Here is a 21,855-nt window from a genome sequence, read left to right as displayed (position 1 = left end):
TAATGGATGAATTGGCCGTAGCTCAGTGCTAGTCTTTTGTTAAGCTTCTTGAGTGGATCCCTGCCATGTATTTTTTTTGTCATGTTTGAGTGCTGTAGCATGTTCATCTTGTTGCATTTAGATGGCTACTTGCTGTAAATCGCAGAACGTGGTCATATTTGAATCGCTTGCCATTTCCAAACCGTAACTCCGATTCCGGCGATCTTTATATCGATTTCAACCGAAATCACCTCACCTTTCCAGTGGCACTCTTGTATTTCCAAGTTTAGGCCAGGTTCATGCATTCCTTGTCCAATCATGCATATGCATCGCATCCCGCATCCCGCATATCATACCATGTTCATGTGTGGTTTGTTTACTATGTTGTGTGCTTCTTTTCCGGTGTTTGCTTCTTCGGGTTGGTTCCGTTAACGTCGCGTTGTGAGGACCCGTTCGTCTACGTTCCGTTTGTCTTCTTCATGGACTCGTTCTTCTTCCTTGCGGGATTTCAGGCAAGATGATCATATCCTCGAAATCACTTCTATCTTTGCTTGCTAGATGCTCGCTCTTTTGCTATGCCTATGCTGCGATACCTACCACTTGCTTATCATGCCACCCATATTGTTGAACCAAGCCTCTAACCCACCTTGTCCTAGCAAACCGTTGATTGGCTATGTTACCGCTTTGCTCAGCCCCTCTTATAGCGTTGTTAGTTGCAGGCGAAGATTGAAGTTTTGTTCCTTGTTGGAACATGGAGATGTTGTTCCTGGTTGGAACATGTTTACTTGTTGGGATATCACAATATATCTTATTTAATTAATGCATCTATATACTTGGTAAAGGGTGGAAGGCTCGGCCTTATGCCTGGTGTTTCGGGAGGAGGTCTATTCCTTCGTTGACCGTGAGACCTTGTGATGGGCTAAGTTGGGACAACCCTGCAGGGATTTGAACTTTTGAAAGCCGTGCCCGCGGTTATGGGCAGATGGGAATTTGTTAATGTCCGGTTGTAGAAAACCTGAAGTTTACCTTAATTAAAATACATCAACCGCGTGTGTAACCGTGATGGTCTCTTTCCGGCGGAGTCCGGGAAGTGAACACGATGTTGGAGTTATGCTTGACGTAGGTTGTTCTAGGATCACTTCTTGATCATACTTTTACCGACCGTGCTTTGCCTTCTCTTCTCGCTCTCATTTGCGTATGTTAGCCACCATATATGCTAGTCGCTTGCTGCAGCTCCACCTCATACCTTTTACCTTACCCATAAGCTTAAATAGTCTTGATCGCGAGGGTGTGAGATTGCTGAGTCCCCGTGACTCACAGATACTTTCAAAACCAGCTTGCAGGTGCCGATGAGTCCATGCAGATGACGCAGCCAAGCTCAGGAGGAGCTCGACGAAGATCTTTTCCTTTGTGTTGTTTCGTTCTAGTTGATCAGTAGTGGAGCCCAGCTGGGGTCGATCGGGGACCGTGTCGCTTTTGGGGTTCTTCTTTTATTTTGGTTCCGTAGTCGGACCTTGATTGTATTTGGATGTTGTAATGCTTTATTCATGTAATTGTGTGAAGTGGCGATTGTAAGCCAACTATGTATCTTTTCCCTTATGTATTACATGGGTTGTGTGAAGATTACCTCACTTGCGACATTGCTTTCAATGCGGTTATGCCTCTAAGTCGTGCTTCGACACGTGGGAGATATAGCCGCATCGAGGGCGTTACAGTTTGGTAGCACAAAAAGTGTTTCTTCCGTACTCGGGAGTTGCATAATCTCATAGTCATAGGAACATGTACAAGTTATGAAGAAAGCAATAGCAACAAACTAAACGATCATCGTGCTAAGCTAACAGATGGGTCAAGTCAATCACATCATTCTCTAATGATGTGACCCCATTTATCAAATGACAATTCATGTCTATGGTTAGGAAACATAACCATCATTGATTCAACAAGCTAGTCAAGTAGAGGCAAACTAGTGACACTCTGTTTGTCTATGTATTCACACATGTACTAAGTTTTCGGTTAATACAATTCTAGCATGAATAATAAACATTTATCATGATATAGCGAAATATAAATAACAACTTTATTATTGCCTCTAGGGCATATTTCCTTCAGTATCCCACTTGCACTAGAGTCAATAATCTAGATTACACTGTAATGATTCTAACACCCATGGAGTCTTGGTGCTGATCATGTTTTGCTCGTGAGAGAGGCTTAGTCAATGGGTCTGCAACATTCAGATCGGTATGTATCTTGCAAATCTCTATGTCTCCCTACTTGACTTGATCGCGGATGGAATTGAAGCGTCTCTTGATGTGCTTGGTTCTTTTGTGAAATCTGGATTCCTTTGCCAAGGCAATTGCTCCAGTATTGTCACAAAAGATTTTCGTTGGACCCGATGCACTAGGTATGACACCTAGATCGGATATGAACTCCTTCATCCAGACTCCTTCATTTGCTGCTTCCGAAGCAGATATGTATTCTGCTTCACACGTAGATCCTTCCTTGATGCTTTGCTTGGAACTGCATCAACTGACAGCTCCTCCATTTAATAAAAACACGTATCCGGTTTGTGACTTAGAGTCATCCGGATCAGTGTCAAAGCTTGCATCGACGTAACCATTTACGACGAGCTCTTTGTCACCTCCATAAACAAGAAACATATCCTTTGTCCTTTTCAGGCATTTCAGGATGTTCTTGACCGCTGTCTAGTGATCCACTCCTGGATTACTTTGGTGCCTCCCTGCTAAACTTATAGCAAGGCACACATCAGGTCTGGTACACAGCATTGCATACATGATAGAGCCTATGGCTGAAGCATAGGGAACACCTTTCATTTTCTCTCTATCTTTTGCAGTGGTCGGGCATTGAGTCTGACTCAACTTCACACCTTGTAACACATGCGAGAACCCTTTCTTTGCTTGATCCATTTTGAAATTCTTCAAAACATTATCAAGGTATGTGCTTTGTGAAAGTCCAATTAAGCGTCTTGATCTATCTCTATAGATCTTGATGCCCAATATATAAGCAGCTTCACCGAGGTCTTTCATTGAAAAACTCTTATTCAAGTATCCTTTTATGCTATCCAAAAATTCTATATCATTTCCAATCAATAATATGTCATCCACATATAATATTAGAAATGCTACAGAGCTCCCATTCACTTTCTTGTAAATACAGGCTTCTCCGAAAGTCTGTATAAAACCATATGATTTGATCACACTATCAAAACGTTTATTCCAACTCCGAGATGCTTGCACCAGTCCATAGATGGATCGCTGAAGCTTGCACACTTTGTTAGCATCCTTTGGATCGATAAAACCTTCAGGTTGCATCATATACAACTCTTCTTCAAGAAATCCATTCAGGAATGCAATCTTTACATCCATTTTCCAATTTCATAATCATAAAATGCGGCAATTGCTAACATGATTCGGACGGACTTAAGCATCGCTATGTGTGAGAAGGTCTCATCGTAGTCAACTCCTTGAACTTGTCGAAAGCCTTTCGCAACAAGTCGAGCTTTGTAGACAGTAATATTACCGTCAGCGTCAGTCTTCTTCTTGAAAATCCATTTATTCTCGATGGCTTGCCAATCATCGGGCAAGTCAACCAAAGTCCATACTTTGTTCTCATACATGGATCCCATCTCAGATGTCCTAGCCTCAAGACATTTTGCGGAATCTGGGCTCATCATCCCTTCCTCATAGTTCGTAGGTTCGTCATGGTCATGTAACATGACTTCCAGAACAGGATTACCATACCACTCTGGTGCGGATCTTACTCTGGTTGACCTACGAGGTTCGGTAGTAACTTGATCAGAAGTTTCATGATCATCATCATTAGCTTCCTCACTTACTGGTGTAGGAAGCACTGGAACTGATTTCAGTGATGAACTACTTTCCAATAAGGGAGAAGGTACAATTACCTTGTCAAGTTCTACTTTCCTCCCACTCACTTCTTTCGAGAGAAACTCCTTCTCTAGAAAGGATCCATTCTTAGCAATGAATATCTTGCCTTCAGATCTGTGATAGAAGGTGTACCCAACAGTCTCCTTTGTGTATCGTATGAAGACACATTTCTCCGATTTGAGTTCGAGCTTATCAGTTTGAAGCTTTTTCACATAAGCATCGCAACCCCAAACTTTAAGAAACGAGAACTTGGGTTTCTTGCCAAACCACAGTTCATAAGGTGTCATCTCAACGGATTTAGATGGTGCCCTATTTAACGTGAATGCAGCTGTCTCTAAAGCGTAACCCCAAAATGATAGTGGTAAATCAGTGAGAGACATCATAGATCGCACCATATCTAGTAAAGTACGGTTAAGACATTCGGACACACCATCATGCTGTGGTGTTCCAGGTGGCGTGAGTTGTGAAACTATTCCGCATTGTTTCAAATGAAGGCCAAACTCGTAACTCAAATATTCTCCTCCTCGATCAGATCGTAGAAACTTTATTTTCTTGTTACGATGATTTTCCACTTCACTCTGAAATTCTTTGAACTTTTCAAATGTTTCAAACTTATGTTTCATCAAATAGATATACCCATATCTGCTCAAATCATCAGTGAAGGTGAGAAAATAACATATCCGCCGAGAGCCTCTATATTCATTGGACCACATACATTAGTATGTATGATTTCCAATAAATCTGTTGCTCGCTCCATTGTTCCGGAGAATGACATTTTAGTCATCTTGCCCATGAGGCATGGTTCGCAAGTACCAAGTGATTCATAATAAAGTGATTCTAAAATCCCATCGGAATGGAGTTTCTTCATGCTCTTTACACCAATATGACCTAAACGGCAGTGCCACAAATAAGTTGCACTATCATTATCAACTATGCATCTTTTGGCCTCAATACTATGTACATGTGTATCACTACCATCAAGATTTAGTAAAAATAGACCACTCATCAGGGGTGCATAACCATAAAAGATATTACTCATATAAATAGAACAACCATTATTCTCTGATTTAAATGAATAACCGTGTCGCATCAAACAAGATCTAGATATAATGTTCATGCTCAACGCTGGCACCACATAAGAATTATTTAGGTCTAATACTAATCCCGAAGGTAGATGTAGTGGTAGCGCGCCGACAGCGATCACATTGACTTTGGAAACATTTCCCACGCGCATCGTCACCTCGTCCTTAGCCAATCTTCGCTTAATCCGTAGCCCCTGTTTCGAGTTGCAAATGTTAGCAACTGAACCAGTATCAAATACCCAGGCACTACTGGGAGCATTAGAAAGGTACACATCAATAACATGTATATCAAATATACCTTTCATTTTGCCATCCTTCTTCTCTGCCAAATACTTGGGGCAGTTCCGCTTCCAGTGACCAGTCCCTTTGCAGTAGAAGCACTCAGTCTCAGGCTTAGGTCCAGACTTGGGTTTCTTCACTTGAGCAGCAACTGGATTGCTGTTCTTCTTTAAGTTCCCCTTCTTCCCTTTACCCTTTTTCTTGAAACTGGTGGTCTTGTTGACCATCAACACTTGATGCTCCTTCTTGATTTCTACCTCTGCAGCCTTTAGCATTGCGAAGAGCTCGGGAATCGTCTTGTCCATCCCTTGCATATTATAGTTCATCACGAAGCTCTTATAACTTGGTGGCAGTGATTGAAGAACCCTGTCAATGACACTATCATCAGGAAGATTAACTCCTAGTTGAGTCAAGTGGTTGTGGTACCCAGACATTCTGAGTATATGTTCACTGATAGAACTATTCTCCTCCATCTTGCAGCTGTAGAACTTATTGGAGACTTCATATCTCTCAATCCGGGCATTTTCTTGAAATATTAAATTCAACTTCTGGAACATCTCATATGCTCCATGACATTCAAAACATCGTTGAAGTCCCGGTTCTAAGCCGTATAGCATGGCACACTGACTATCGAGTAGTCATCAACACACGACTGCCAGGCATTCACAATGTCTGCAGTTGCCAGCGCGGGGGGTACACCTAGCGGTGCTTCCAGGATGTAATTCTTCTGTGCAGTAGTGATGTCTACTACACAACCTTCTTATTGTAGACATTGTTGGGCCTCTAAGTGCAGAGGTTCGTAGGACAGTAGCAAATTTCCCTCAAGTGGATGACCTAAGGTTTATCAATCCATAGGAGGCGTAGGATGAAGATGGTCTCTCTCAAGAAACCTTGCAACCAAATAACAAAGAGTCTCTTGTGTCCCCAACACACCCAATACAATGGTAAATTGTATAGGTGCACTAGTTCGGCGAAGAGATGGTGATACAAGTGGTATATGGATAGTAGATTGTAATCTGAAAATATAAAAACAGCAAGGTAACTAATGATAAAAGTGAGCGTAAACGGTATTGCAATGCGTTGAAACAAGGCCTAGGGTTCATACTTTCACTAGTGCAAGTTCTCTCAACAATAATAACATAATTGGATCATATAACTATCCCTCAACATGCAATAAAGAGTCACTCCAAAGTCACTAATAGCGGAGAACAAACGAAGAGATTATGGTAGGGTACGAAACCACTCAAAGTTATTCTTTCCAGTCAATCCGTGGGGCTATTCCTATAAGTGACACAAACAGCCCTAGAGTTCGTACTTGAATAACACCTTAAGACACAAATCAACCAAAACCCTAATGTCACCTAGATACTCCAATGTCACGTCAAGTATCCGCGGGTATGATTATACGATATGCATCACACAATCTCAGATTCATCTATTCAACCAACACATAGAACCTCAAAGAGTGCCCCAAAGATTCTACCAGAGAATCACAACGAAAACGTGTGCCAACCCCTATGCATAGGTTCATGGGCGGAACCCACAAGTTGATCACCAAAACATACATCAAGTGAATCACGTGATATCCCATTGTCACCATAGATACGCATGGCAAGACATACATCAAGTGTTCTCAAATCTTTAAAGACTCAATCCGATAAGATAACTTCAAAGGGAAAACTCAATCCATTACAAGAGAGTAGAGGGGGAGAAGAAACATAAGATCCAACTATAATAGCAAAGCTCGTGATACATCAAGATCGTACCATCTCTAGAACACGAGAGAGAGAGAGATCAAACACATATCTATTGGTACATACCCTCAGCCCCGAGGATGGACTACTCCCTCCTCGTCATGGAGAGCACCGGGATGATGAAGATAGCCACCGGAGAGGGATTCCCCCCTCCGGGAGGGTGCCAGAACGGGTCTAGATTGGTTTTCGATGGCTACAGAGGCTTCTGGCGGCGGAACTCCCGATCTATTGTGCTCCCCGATAGTTTTAGGGTATATGGATATATATAGGCAGAAGAAATACATCAGGGGAGCCACGAGGGGCCCACGAGGGTGGAGGGCGTGCCCAGGGGGTGGGCGCCCCCCCTGCCTCATGGCTTCCTCGTTGATCCCCTGACGTGCACTCCAAGTCTTCTGGGCTTCTTCGGGTCCAAAAATAAGTTCCGTGAAGTTTCAGGTCAATTGGACTCCGTTTGATTTTCCTTTTCTGCGATACTCTAAAACAAGGAAAAACGTAAACTGGCACTGGGCTTTGGGTTAATAGGTTAGTCCCAAAAACATATAAAATAGCATATAAATGCATATAATACATCCAAGGTTGATAATATAATAGCATAGAACAATCAAAAATTATAGATACGTTGGAGACGTATCAGCACCCCCAAGCTTAATTCCTGCTCGTCCTCGAGTAGGTAAATGATAAAAACATAATTTTTGATGTGGAATGCTACCTAACATATTTATCCATGTAGTTCTCTTTATTGTGGAAAGAATATTCAGGTCCATAAGATTCAAGACAAAAGTTTAATATTGACATAATAATAATTCTTCAAGCATACTAACCAAGTAATCATGTCTTCTCAAAATAACATGGCCAAAGAAAGCTATCCCTACATATAGTCTGGCTATGCTCTATCTTCACCGCACAAAATATTTAAATCATGCACAACCCCGATGACAAGCCAAACAATTATTTCATACTTTTGATGTTCTCAAACTTTTTCAATCTTCACGCAATACATGAGCGTGAGCCATGGACATAGCACTATAGGTGGTGTCGGGGATATACCCCGCAGCGTAAACCGGCCGGAAGTATAACCCGGCCGAACTGGCGGTTTACTTGAGACCCGGCTAACACTTGGCGATTCACTGGCGACCCGCCCTAACTAGGCAGTTTACAAGCAACCTACCTGAACATTATGACTCACTGATAACCCGGCGGGCGGGACAGACGGATGATAAGGCCCAAAGCCCAGAAGGCCGGTTTATGCTAATGGTGGGCCGATTTAAGAGAAAAGGTGTATTTCCCTTACAAGGAGTCAAGACCCGGACTTGTATCCGGTTTGTATTAGAAGATAGACTAGTCTTAATCCTAATAGGACTCCACATGTAACCCTCCCCTTCAACATATATAAGGAGGGGCAGGGCTCCCTAAAAGAGGGACAAGTTCCACAAGTTGGACAAGTTAGGTTTAGACAATAGCTCTCGAGATAGAGCACACTTGTAACCATGATCATCATCATCAATATCAATGAAGTAGGATGTAGGCTTTTACCTCCACCGTGAGGGGTCGAACCTGGGTAAAACATCGCGTCTCTCGTCCCGCTCAACCCCTCTCAAGCTACCACATAGATGCGTTGGCCTCGTGACTAAGTCCTCACACTAGGACATCTGCCGTGACAAATCCACGACAGTTGGCGCCCACCGTGGGGCTCGCGCACGATGGTGTTGAGTTCTTGGAGGGATTTTATCTAGTGTTTGAGAAGTTTGCATCTGGATGAGGAAAAGACCGGTTTCTTGGAAGAATGTGCATCAACGTTAAAGTTCACTAGAGATTTTTTATTGATGATGTTCATCGGTTCGTTTGGCAAGATCATTACAGAGGATCTCGAAAGTATTCGCCGGGTCGGATGGATATGAGTCGCCAACAGGCGTAAGGCCAAGTCTCCGTCGGGCGATCAAGTCAAAAAATATAAGCAAAAGCATTGTTTCACGCCATCTGAGACCGAATCGGGTTTTTTCTTTGTCAACCTTGTTTGGATCCATTAGGGAAGGTTACTACGGGAAGGACACGTCTCCATCTCAATCTGCGCTTTTAAGTCGGCCGCAGGTCACCAGCTGCTGCGGTCTAACTTTGCCATTGGGCTTGCTCCAGTCGCGCCATGACGCGCCGCTAGCTCGCCACAACTGCCGGATCAAGTCCTAGGAAATTTTTTCACCTACAGCCGTACATCAACAGGTTGCTGCTACCTGCGAATATGTGGTTGTGGCAGCGACAAGAACTGCACTGTACAGCCACACGTGCTCAGACAACAATTGCAAGGAAGGCCATGTGGGGCAGTAGCATGCTATCAAAAGCTCCAAGTCCACAAATCCCCTTTTTCCTTACATGGTAGCCAGGCACTCCCCTTACTACTACCGTCGCTCCATGTACCAAACAAAGCAGTCCTAGATCAATACAACTTCTGTTAAGTACAGCCACACGGGGGAATCTAATGATAAAAGTATCAATGATAGCCGGGTTAACCAAGCATAGTCGTGTGCTACTAGCTTATGTGAAGAAGCAAATCCAAGGTCCCCCACTAATAATAATCCTCCCGAGGGTACTACATGAGGACCATTAGTACCACGTACATTGGAAAAATCATCAGGACATGCACCAAGCATCAGTGTTCGCGTTTGTTTGACAGAAATACCAGCTGTTTATCAGTGTTGAGCCGCCTCTGCTATGTTGAGTTGTCAAGGCCGCATTGAGCCGCCTCTACTATGTTAAACCGTCGGGGTTATATTAAGTCGCCGGTCTGCCTGAGCCGCCGGAGCTATATTGAGCCGCTGGTCTGCCTGAGCCACCTCTGTCGCGATAAACGGATCATCCGTCGTCCAAATAAATCAGGTGATATCCATCCAAATTTGATTTATTAGCACATGTTGTTTTTGTCAAAAAACAAGTTTATCTTTGCCTTGGTCTGCAATATTGTTTATGCAGGGCGACAAAAAATGATATTATACCACGGAGATGAAGGCACGCCAACATCTTTCGGCCCAGGTGGTCGTCGTTATTCAACGAACAACCGCACCGGCTTACAGCGTCGTGGCCGTCTCTCGTGACCGCACCGGTTTACAACGCCACTGCTGACTCTCCTGTCCACACCGGTTTAAAACGCCACGGCCGAAAAATCTGTCAGCACCCGCGGCCGACTCGGCCGCGATTGTTTTCAGTTTCACCACGGTGATTATCAACTCCGCGGTGATAATTGCTGACCTGATGCATCAGGTGAAATCCATCCAGCATATTTTCATAAATTATATATTGCTTTCTTAAAAGAGCAATTACTCCGGTTTGCAAGTTGTCCCATGCAGGATTCAAACCGGTCTATATCACAGTTAATTATGAAGAATCTCAAGCCAACTCCTCAAGTCGCCTTGAGACTCGGAGGCTACAATGATATGACTCAGCAAAGGTTGCCGGCTTTTCAGTAAAGTCAAGAACTCCAGGATGATGGAGGGAAAGATAACCCGGTCCCGGAGGCTACTACCGTATGGATGAAAATTTAAGGGCCGTCAGAAAATTTCCGGTTCAAAATGAAGAATGCCGGTTTAAAATCCGGTTCAAGGGAAATCTGTTCTCCTACGAAGCTCTAAAGCTCTCAAATCCGGTTTAAGAATTTCCGGTTCAAAAAGGAATTAACTTCTCGCAAGTTCGAGTTGAAAGGCCGTCAAAAAATTTCCGGTTGAAAATGAAGATTCCGGTTTACAATCCGGTTCAAGAAGAATTTATCTCTTGCAAAAAGTTAAAGGTGGCCAAAGAGGACCTGCTGCCATGATGCGCGGTTCAAACATGGGTATCCTGCCTTATTGGCTTATCATATTATTAATCACTTGGGGGCTTGGTCGTATCCAAATCATAGCTACACCTCTTGATCGGTGCAATGCCACAGCATCACTTGGGGGCTTGGTCGTATCCGAACCATAGCTACACCTCTTGATCGGCGTAATGCCACAGCATCACTTGGGGGCTTGGTCGTATCCGAACCATAGTCACACCTCTTGATCGGCTCAAAGCCAAATCAATCCGGGGCCAAAGAGAGTGTTGTAAAACAATAACTCAAACATAGGCACCCACTGAGCACAGCTCAAAACGTTACCTGGGGATTCTTTGCTATCGAAATGAACTTAGAATCTACACTTGTAATGGGCTATCAAGCCATGGCTTGGAAGCCTGGTGTATACACCTAAAACCCCGGGTTATCCTGCCTCTTTAAGTAAGTCACTCTGTCCAGGTAAACCTGGTATGACCCATCGAATGTTTCACAAGTCAATCCCATGGACCCTGAACTTGTTAAAGTTAAATCGGTGATTGGTTAAAGATTGAGGTCCATCTTAAAAAGGCTTTGCAAAATGGTTTAACTCAGCGGCCTGGCAGCCCATGAAAAGCCTCGATTTAGGGCCTGGCAGCCCATGAAAAGCCTTGCATATTTCTGTTGTTTTTGTTGTTTTCATGATAAGGGATTTATAAACATTTTTCTAACAAACCGGTGTTCATTATAAACCAGCATGACTTTCAGCACTTTGTTGTTAGTACATGATCAGATTCTAAACTGGTAGCGCATTGCTCCGAAATGGTCTTGACTAGATGTCACCAACCTTATACGCACAAATCAACGGCTTTTTAGCCCAATATGATTTCTACATGAACCGGCAAGAGGGCCAGGAGTTATCAGCACTCCAGATTGATGTTTTTACCTCTACCATACAATCAGTTGGTCAGCCAACGAGGATGCTTTTTAGTTTTCATATGCAGGAACATAAAGGATTATGCATACATGAATTCCATAAGTGGAGCAAGTTGTCAGTACACTATAAAATCATAATCCGGAGACTATCAGCCCGGTATGGTTTCGACTCTAAGTCGCCAGAATTGAATATGGATAAACCGGTGTTTATCACAACCTGGCATGGTTTTATCATAAAACGGCACAATATGGAAGGAGTTATCAGTACTCAAGATTTGGGTTATCACCTTTACTACAAAAAGTTGGTAAAACCAACTATGTGATTCAATGTCACAGGTATGATATATTTCATATTTGATTATTCTTAAGTGCAGCCTTGGTTATAAACCTGGGTTATATGTTGGGCATTATGACCCGTCCGGCAGTAAACCGCCAGGACACTTTAAACTTGTTGTATGCAGAAACAGGTTTGTTAAACCGGCCTAGCTTTGGACTATAAGTCGCCAGTATATATATTTGGATTGCGCCGTTGGAATTATGCGCTTATAAATCATTGGGTTATATTATTCAAATAGCCAAACTTGGCTGAATTTTCATTATGATATTGAATGAATAAGGTTTTCATACCAGATTATATTATCTTGAATAGCCAACATGGCTGGATTTTTATGGTTATTAATAACTGGTATTATTGAGTTTTCAAAGTCACTTTAGCGCAATGGCTACTATTTTATCAAAGGATATGACTTATTCTACAATGGAAGGAATAGTCCCGAGTCGCTGCAGGCTTACAACCCGGCACTTGGGGGCTACATTATTCAAATTGAGATTACATGCAAGTCTCATGTCACTGCAAGCATGCACCATGACACTTGGGGGCTAATGCAAAGTCATTTTTACTAGTCTTATTGAAGATCCGACTCATCATATTATAATGAGCCGGCCCTTGGGGGCTACCAGTTGCTCCTATCAACAATTCAAGGTACACAAGTTTTCGTCCATAATATTGAAGGATCCATTGCTTAGTTGGTAAAGCACAAAGCTCTTAACCTTGTGGACGTGGGTTCAAGCCCTACGATGGAAGCTACATTATAAGATGTTATTTTTATTGAAGTATATATCAAGTCCCGGTTCAGTATTATCTTACTAAGCCGGCCCTTGGGGGCTACACATCACTTCACAAGTCTACATGATTATATTTACAAAGTCCCTGCTCATTATTGCATAATGACCCGACCCTTGGGGGATACAGCGATTGAAGTTTTTATAAGCAATTATAAGTCCCAGGTTGCTACAAGCATGACAACCCGGTACTTGGGGGCTACATAATATGGAGTGTTCATTTTTACTAGTGACTGGGATGAACAACATGGATTTCTTCAAAATTGGTAGTATTTATATTGAAGCAAGTCTTAAGCAATCACTTTGTTCTACTCAAGACTTGGGGGCTACAGGTATTATATTATTATCGAAGAAATATTTTCAAATTCTCTGTTTGAGCAAACCAGATTGACCCGGCGTCACCAATCATTATGACCCTGTGGCTGCTACCCGGCGTCATCAATAATCATGAACCAGCGTTCGCAACAATCATGACCCGGAATTATCAGTTTTTATAACCCAACAATGGTGGTAATCATAAACCGGCAAGTTCTACATCTTCAAGCCGGCTGAATATCAGCTGAATATTTGAAGACCAATATTTTTGTCAAATCAGAGCATTGAAGGCCGATTCGAATGGATTCTTTATTTACAAAATATCTTCTGCAAGCAAATTGATTATGAAGTTGGTCTATTGACTCGGATTTTCTAGAAGGAGGAAATAACAAGGATTTAAGGATGATCAGGTGCCGGTTTACAAGAATTTTTAACTTGGAGTACAACTTGTCAAAGTTGTTCTTGTGTTTGTTTATAGGATCAGTTTACCATGGATAAATCCAAACTAAGCTGGGGGCTAATGTCGGGGATATACCCTGCAGCGTAACCCGACCGGACTTGGCGGTTTACTTGAGACCCGGCTGACACTTGGCGATTCACTGGCGACCCGCCCTAACTTGGCGGTTTACAAGCAACCCGCCTGAACATTATGACTCACTGATGACCCGGCGAGCGGGACAGACGGATGACAAGGCCCAAGGCCCAGAAGGCCGGTTTATGCTAATGGTGGGCCGGTTTAAGAGAAAAGGTGTATTTCCCTTACAAGGAGTCAAGACCCGGACTTGTATCCGATTTGTATTAGAAGATAGACTAGTCCTAATCCTAATAGGACTCCACATGTAACCCGCCCCTTCAACATATATAAGAAGGGGCAAGCCTCCCCAAAAGAGGGACAAGTTCCACAAGTTGGACAAGTTAGGTTTAGACAATAGCTCTCGAGATAGAGCACACTTGTAACCATGATCATCATCATCAATATCAATGAAGCAGGATGTAGGCTTTTACCTCCACCGTGAGGGGCCGAACCTTGGTAAAACATCGCGTCTCTCGTCCCGCTCAACCCCTCTGAAGCTACCACATAGATGCATTGGCCTCGCGACTAAGTCCTCACACTAGGACATCTGCCGTGACAAATCCACGACAGGTGGAATAGAATGGTGGTTGTGGAGAAGACAAAAATGAAAAGATAGTCTCACATAAACTAGGCGTATCAACGGGCTATGGAGATGCCCATCAATAGATATCAATGTGAGTGAGTAGGGATTGCCATGCAACGGATGCACTAGAGCTATAAGTGTATGAAAGTTCAAAAAGAAACTAAGTGGGTGTGCATCCAACTTGCTTGCTCACGAAGACCTAGGGCATTTTGAGGTAGCCCATCATTGGAATATACAAGCCAAGTTCTATAATGAAAAATTCCCACTAGTATATGGAAGTGACAACATAGGAGACTCTCTATCATGAAGATTATGGTGCTACTTTGAAGTACAAGTGTGGTAAAAGGATAGTAGCATTGTCCCTTCTCTCTTTTTCTCTCTTTTTTTGGGCCTTTCTCTCTTTTTTATGGCCTCTTTTTCTTCTCCTTTTTTATTTGGGCTTCTTTGGCCTCTTTTATTTATTTTTATTTTTTTTCGTCCGGAGTCTCATCCCGACTTGTGGGGGAATCATAGTCTCCATCATCCTTTCCTCACTGGGACAATGCTGTAATAATGATGATCATCACACTTCTTTTTACTTACAACTCAAGAATTACAACTCAATACTTAGAACAAAATATGACTCTATGTGAATGCCTCTGGCGGTGTACCGGGATGTGCAATGAATCAAGAGTGACATGTATGAAAGAATTATGAACTTTGGCTTTGCCACAAATACGATGTGAACTACATGATCATGCAAAGCAATATGACAATGATGAAGCGTGTCATAGCAAACGGAACGGTGGAAAGTTGCATGTCAATATATCTCGGAATGGCTATGGAAATGCCATAATAGGTAGGTATGGTGGCTGTTTTGAGGAAGGTATATGGTGGGTTTATGGTACCAGTGAAAGTTGCGCGGTACTAGAGAGGCTAGCAATGGTGGAAGGGTGAGAGTGCGTATAATCCATGGACTCAACATTAGTCATAAAGAACTCACATACTTATTGCAAAAATCTATTAGTTATCGAAACAAACTACTACGCGCATGCTCCTAGGGGGATAGATTGGTAGGAAAAGACCATCACTCGTCCCCGACTGCCACTCATAAGGAAGACAATCAATAAATAAATCATGCTCCGACTTCATCACATAACGGTTCACCATACGTGCATGCTACGAGAATCACAAACTTTAACACAAGTATTCCTCAAATTCACAACTACTCAACTAGCATGACTCTAATATCACCATCTTCATATCTCAAAACAATCATCAAGTATCAAACTTCTCATAGTATTCAATGCACTTTATATGAAAGTTTTTATTATATCCCTCTTGGATGCCTATCATATTAGGACTAAATTCATAACCAAAGCAAATTACCATGCTGTTTATGACTCTCAAAATAATATAAGTGAAGCATAAGAGTTCATTAATTCCTTCAAAATAAAACCACCGCCGTGCTCTAAAAGGATATAAGTGAAGCACTAGAGCAAATGACAAACTACTCCAAAAGATATAAGTGAAGATCAATGAGTAGTCAAATAATTATGCAACTATATGAAGACTCTCTATCATTTAATAATTTCAGATGTTGGTATTTTATTCAAACAGCAAGAAAAACAAAATAAAATAAAATGACGCTCCAAGAAAAACACATATCATATGGTGAATAAAAATATAGCTCCAAGTAAAGTTACCGATGAACGAAGATGAAAGAGGGGATGCCTTTCGGGGCATCCCCAAGATTAGGCTCTTGGGTGTCCTTGAATATTACCTTGGGGTGCCTTGGGCATCCCCAATCTTAGTCTCTTTCCACTCCTTATTCCATAGTCCATCGAATCTTTACCCAAAACTTGAAAACTTCACAACACAAAACTTAACAGAAAACTCGTAAGCTCCGTTAGTATAAGAAAGAAAATAACCATCATAAGGTGCTGTAATGAACTCATTCTAAATTCATATTCGTGTAATATATACTGTATTCCAACTTCTCTATGGTTCATACCCTCCGATACTACACATAGATTCATCAAAATAAGCAAACAACACATAGAAAAACAGAATCTGTCAAAAACAGAACAGTCTGTTGTAATCTGGATCAAAAGTATACTTATGGAACCCCAAAAATTCTAAAATAAATTTCTGGACCTGAGGAATTTATCTATTAATCATCTTCAAAAAGAATTAACTAAATATCACTCCCCAATAAAAAATGGCAGCAATTCTCGCGAGCGCTAAAGTTTCTGTTTTTTACAGCAAGATCAACAAGACTTTCCCCAAGTCTTCCCAACGGTTCTACATGGTACAAACACCAATTAAAACATAAAAACTCAATCATAACAGAGGCTAGATAAATTATTTATTACTAAACAGCAGCAAAAATCAAGGAACAAAAAATAAAATTGGGTTGCCTCCCAGCAAGCGCTATCGTTTAACGCCCCTAGCTAGGCATGATGATTTCAACGATGCTCACATAAAAGATAAGAATTGAAACATAAAGTGAGCATCATGAAGAATATGACTAGCACATTTAAGTCTAACCCACTTCCTACGCATAGGGATTTGTGAGCAAACAACTTGTGGGAACAAGAATCAACTTGCATAGGAAGGTAAAACAAGGATAACTTCAAGATTTTCAACACATAGAGAGGAAACTTGGTATTATTGCAACGAGAAAATGGCTTCTATACCACCGAGACAAGCATCAACTGCTCATTTGCCATCGAACAAAGCTCCAGTGCTCATATACCAGTAACAAACGAATTCTAGTGCTCATATGCCACTGGCTGTTAGAACAATGTTAGCTCACTGTTTTCAGAGGCCAAAATGACTTGTTTGCCCTCAGTGGCAAATAAGCAACAATGGGAGAACATATCTAGGAATAAACTGACAGCATTTTGCCTGTAATTTCAGCATTTCAGCAAAACAACAGTGCACAGATAATAGTATCAGCATATATATACTTCAGCTACAGAATATTACTCATCAAAGTTCACATCATTTAGAAACCATTCAGCAAACACCAAATTCAGTCATGCATAAGTAAACTCAAGTTTCCATCCCTACCAAAAGACCACAACCGAGAGTAGGTTGTTCACATAAGCAAAGTCTATAGATAAATTAGACATGAAGAGTTGCGATATGTAAATAATATGTGAAATTTTGCTGAATATCACAGTTTCAGCTTCTTCTTGCTTCGAGTGCTCATCGTAGGGCTGTCAGGTGCAACACTCCTCTTGCTCCGAGTGCCCATTGCAGGGCTGTCAGGCGCAACAGATATGGCCTTTGATCTACATTAAAACATCAGATTACATACTATGATGATCCTCGCAGAATATACGTTGCTAACTTACACATTGTCAAAGAAACATTTCATTGAAGATTGTGTAGCTTTCGTACCTTGTAGATTTAGAGGTAGTCTTTGATGATTTCGACTTGGCGACATTGTCTTCAATTGCATCACTCGGACATAGAAGTAGAGGTAGTGCAGTTTCAGTTTCTATTGAACATGGAAGAACAACCTTTGTAATGGGTTTTTTCTTTCTTTTGTCCCTGCATTAGTTTCACATATTAGCATCATTAGGACAAGAGTATGATGAAAACAGTAATATTGAAGCAAGCACTACCTTTTTTGCTTTGCTACTTCAGCATAGGCACCTAGTACTTCCGGAGCAGCATCTTTACAGCTTTGCCATCTATGTCCATAGACCTTGCAAATTGGACATTGGTGCTGGCCTTTATTTCCCTTGCCCTTGCTATTCTCAGCACCACTTTTATGCCTCTGTACTTTTGGCCTCCCAGGGGCCCTCCTAAGGATTGGGGGATTCAAAATGAAATCTTTGTTCACACTTGGCCATTGAGACATGTCGGTCAGGCCAGGAAGAACATGGGCATAACCTGCAGTGAACTTGGCAATGCTGTAATAGTCATCAACAAAATCTGCTATGGTGACTCCCCTAATTCCAGTAATAAAGCTGATTGCATGTTTGCAAGGCTTCCCAGAGACTTGAAATGCCCGGCATGTGCATGTCCTATTTGATAGATCAGTAATGTGGCGCTTGCCACCCAGCGCAGCACACTCGGCAACCTCTGCAATCATGTCATCTATTCTCTCATATTCAATGTCTAGCCCCCTACTTTTTTCATTCAGCTCATTCATGACACTTGGAAGTATACGTCGACCTTGCAATTTCCTAGCAACCCTTCTCCTCTTCTCATGCTTAACAGTAATCTTCCTCCTGATCTTGTCCATGAGCTGAAACAACATTAAACCTTTGTGCTTGTGGATCCAGTTGTTGAAACACTCGGCCAAATTATTTGTCACATAATCCACTTTTGAGGAACATGAATATTTGCTCCTTGACCATAGCCTAATGTGGTACTTCTTTAAGTATGTAATTGCAGCAGCCCTTTTCTGCTCTATGGCTACCATGTGATAGTCAAAAGCGCGAGGAGTCCATGAATAAGCAGCTGGCCACAAATGATCATCAAAAACTTTGCCATGAAACTTTTTTTTGAAGTTCACAACCAAGTGTCGCATGCATTCCCTATGTTCTGCATACTCAAACACCTTTTCAATTGCAGTGTCAATCCCTTTACCTGCATCTGAACATATGGCTAGGCCAGGGGGAGAGCCAATAGCCTCACGAAGCTTCTCCATAAACCACACCCAACTTTCAGTAGTTTCCGCATCAGTAACTCCATATGCTACAGGGTATAGCCAATTGTGCCCATCAATAGCACAAGCAGTAGCTAACTGGCCTCTATACTTGCCTGTCAAATGAGTGCTGTCTATCACCAAGTAAGGTCTGCATCCAGCCAAGAATCCATCGCAGAGAGGCTTCAATCCAACAAACATCCGTATAAAATACTTTTTCTGATCATACTCCATGTGGTCAATCGCAACTATGCTTCCAGGAGACCTCTTCTCAACCTCCGCTTTCCAGGCATACAGCTTGTCAAAAGACTCATCCCAATCACCAAACAACTTAGCCATTGCTAGCCCTTTGCCCCTGAATACTTTTGTATAATTGATCTCGATCTTGTACTTGTCATGTAGCCTCCTCTGTAACTCCTTTGGGAGAACACTAGGATCTTCTTTTATCCAGTCCATGACTTTCTCACACACCCATGCCTTTGAAGCATTATGTTGCTCCTTTTTTTTTCTTTGTACTAGCACATGTGTGCTTCTCCAAATGAACCTTGACCTGCAGTAAATTGTAATGGGTAAGAAAATAGAGTCAACTCCATTTAATAACAGCTAGAGTATGCAACTAACTAAAATATATACCTCCATAGTTTCTCCATCATCCAACCTCCCATCATGAATTCTCCATGTGCAATCTTTAGACTCGCAACAATGAGCCCTGAATCGTGTAGGCTCACTTTTGTCAACTTGAAAATCAAACTCTTTCTTTATGGCATATGTAGCAATTGCCAACCTAAACTCTTCAATATTAGGATACTTTGCACCAACATGCATTGGTGGGTTTTCTTTATCATACACTATTTCTGGAATAACATCTGGTCTAGCATCTTCTGTAACCCACTCCTCGTCATCGCTGCTATCCTCTACATGCTCACTATTTGGTATATCTTTTTTTTCTCCGAGCTCATCATCACTATCTGAACCAGCACTATCAATTGAGTATTGGTCCTCCTCATCTACACCAACATGTTCATATTCTTCATGTGGATTTGCAAGATATGTATCCATAAGGCATACTTTAGCTTCATCATTTACATTACTTGCTTGACTAGGCAGTGCTATAGATGGTGTTTGATTCAATGGAGTAAAATGCACATCAACACTATCACTTGGGTCAGATTATTTGATGATCAGATTACCGCTTCTATTTTGATGAAAAGACTACATTTTCAGGCATTCTTCATCATTTGACACACAAATATTGTTGCCACTAATAGAGTCAACGTACTCAAGAATTATATTCTCCACTGAAAATAGTGGAAAAGTTCCAGTAATGGAAGCCACTAGATCCTTCAAGATTGAGCTACTACCCTCAACAATATCCCAAGTAAATGTAGAATCCCCACAGATATCGGTTCCACCGCCACAAATCTTCACCCCTACCTGTGTAAGTACATGATTGGATCATCCTGTGGATGATGAAACCATGTCAATATTTGTATGCTCCTATCTAAAACTTTAGCAAAAATAGACAGACTAAAAAATTACCTAGCACAAATATGAGAGAGAGAGGTGGAGCCGCATTCGTCAGCCACGCCGTCCTCCTCATGGAGCTTGGAAACTTGGGGCAGAGGAGCTGCAGCGAGTGTGCCCACGTACGGAATGATCTCTTGGAGGGCCTCGACCGTGGACATCCCTGACCCGCTCTCCACATCGCTGGAATCCCCGATTCTAGGGTTCTGCGCGACATGGTCGCGGGGAGAGGTCGGCGCTGCTAGTTGGGCTAAGGCAGTTGAAGCCGCAGAGGTCGGGAGGGAGGGAAGCAGGGCCATGACAGGAGGCGGCGGAGGCCGGTGCTGGGGGAGCGGCGCCGTCGGCGGTGCCTCCATAGGCTGGGGCTCGGGGAGCGGCGGAACCTTCGGCGTCGGCAAAGGCTGGGGGAGCGACGGATCCTTCGAGGAGTAGTTAGCCTGAGGGAGCGGGAGGGAGAGGAGGGGCATGCGCTGGGAGAGCGGCGGCAGCGGCGGTTCCGCCATGGCCGCTGCTGTGTGCGTGCGTGAACTGGTCGGGTGGTGTGGTGTGCGTTGATTTTTCTGTTTTTTTCTATTCTAAGAGAACAGATAAGACAAGGGTAAAATTGGAATTCTCATATTGACTGACAGGAAAACGTAGAGATTCTGATGATGGACTAACGGCGATGGCAAATAAGCACTAGAATTCATTTGTGTCTGGTATATGAGCACTGGAGCTTTGTTCGATGGCAAATGAGCAATTGATGCTTGTGTCAGTGGTATAGAAGCCATTTTCTCTGTTGCAACTCATACAAGCACATGTTCCTCCCTCATAATAATTTTCAGTAGCATCATGAATGAATTCAACAATATAACCAGCACCTAAAGCATTCTTTTCATGATCTACAAGCATAGAAATTGTTGCGACCAGACCTCAAATGGTCCAATCTCTGTGCTCCGGTGTCATCCCTGGATCAGTAATGCTGACACCTCACAGTAATTGAAGGATTTATAACAGAGTAGCAATCACACACTTATTACATCGAGTATCTCAAAAGAGAACTTATTACAATAAATATGGCTTGGGGCCATCTAATAACGACAACAACGGAAGGCTTGGAAGATAAGTGAGTCCATCAACTCCAACGGCATCACTGAGTATAGAACCACGACCTAAAAGGCACCTTACTCGTCGTCTGAAAAGTCTGCAACATGAACGTTGCAGCCCGAAACGGGTCAGCACATGGAATATGCTGGCAATGTAACACATAGAGAGCAACAAAAGAATAACGCTATACTACATGCATATTTGGCTGGTGGAAAGCTCTATGGTTATAGTTTTGCGTAAAGCCAATTTTTCCCTACTGCAAAGGAGTAAATTTATTTAACTATCATGGTGGTTGT

General features: G+C 42.3%; 1 protein-coding gene and 1 pseudogene across 1 annotated transcript; both read right to left on the bottom strand.

The window, feature by feature from the left end:
- LOC125535562 (cytochrome P450 CYP72A616-like) overlaps positions 1–21,855 on the bottom strand; it is a 193,002-nt pseudogene that overhangs the window by 11,862 nt on the left and 159,285 nt on the right.
- On the bottom strand, positions 16,970–18,665 carry LOC147984449 (uncharacterized). Its single transcript, XM_087543555.1, has 3 exons — positions 17,919–18,665; positions 17,692–17,844; positions 16,970–17,582 (listed from the first exon to the last, which is right to left on the bottom strand). Exons 1-3 carry the CDS (start codon positions 18,557–18,559, stop codon positions 17,465–17,467), a joined length of 912 nt encoding a protein of 303 aa, XP_087399681.1. The 5' UTR covers positions 18,560–18,665; the 3' UTR covers positions 16,970–17,464.

Source organism: Triticum urartu, chromosome 2A (genome assembly GCF_056163025.1).
Source record: "Triticum urartu cultivar PI428250 chromosome 2A, HENAU_Tu73, whole genome shotgun sequence".
NCBI classification, from domain to species: Eukaryota; Viridiplantae; Streptophyta; class Magnoliopsida; order Poales; family Poaceae; genus Triticum; species Triticum urartu.
The sequence above is the reverse complement of the archived record's forward strand: the minus strand, read 5'-3'. Positions and strand labels throughout refer to the sequence as shown.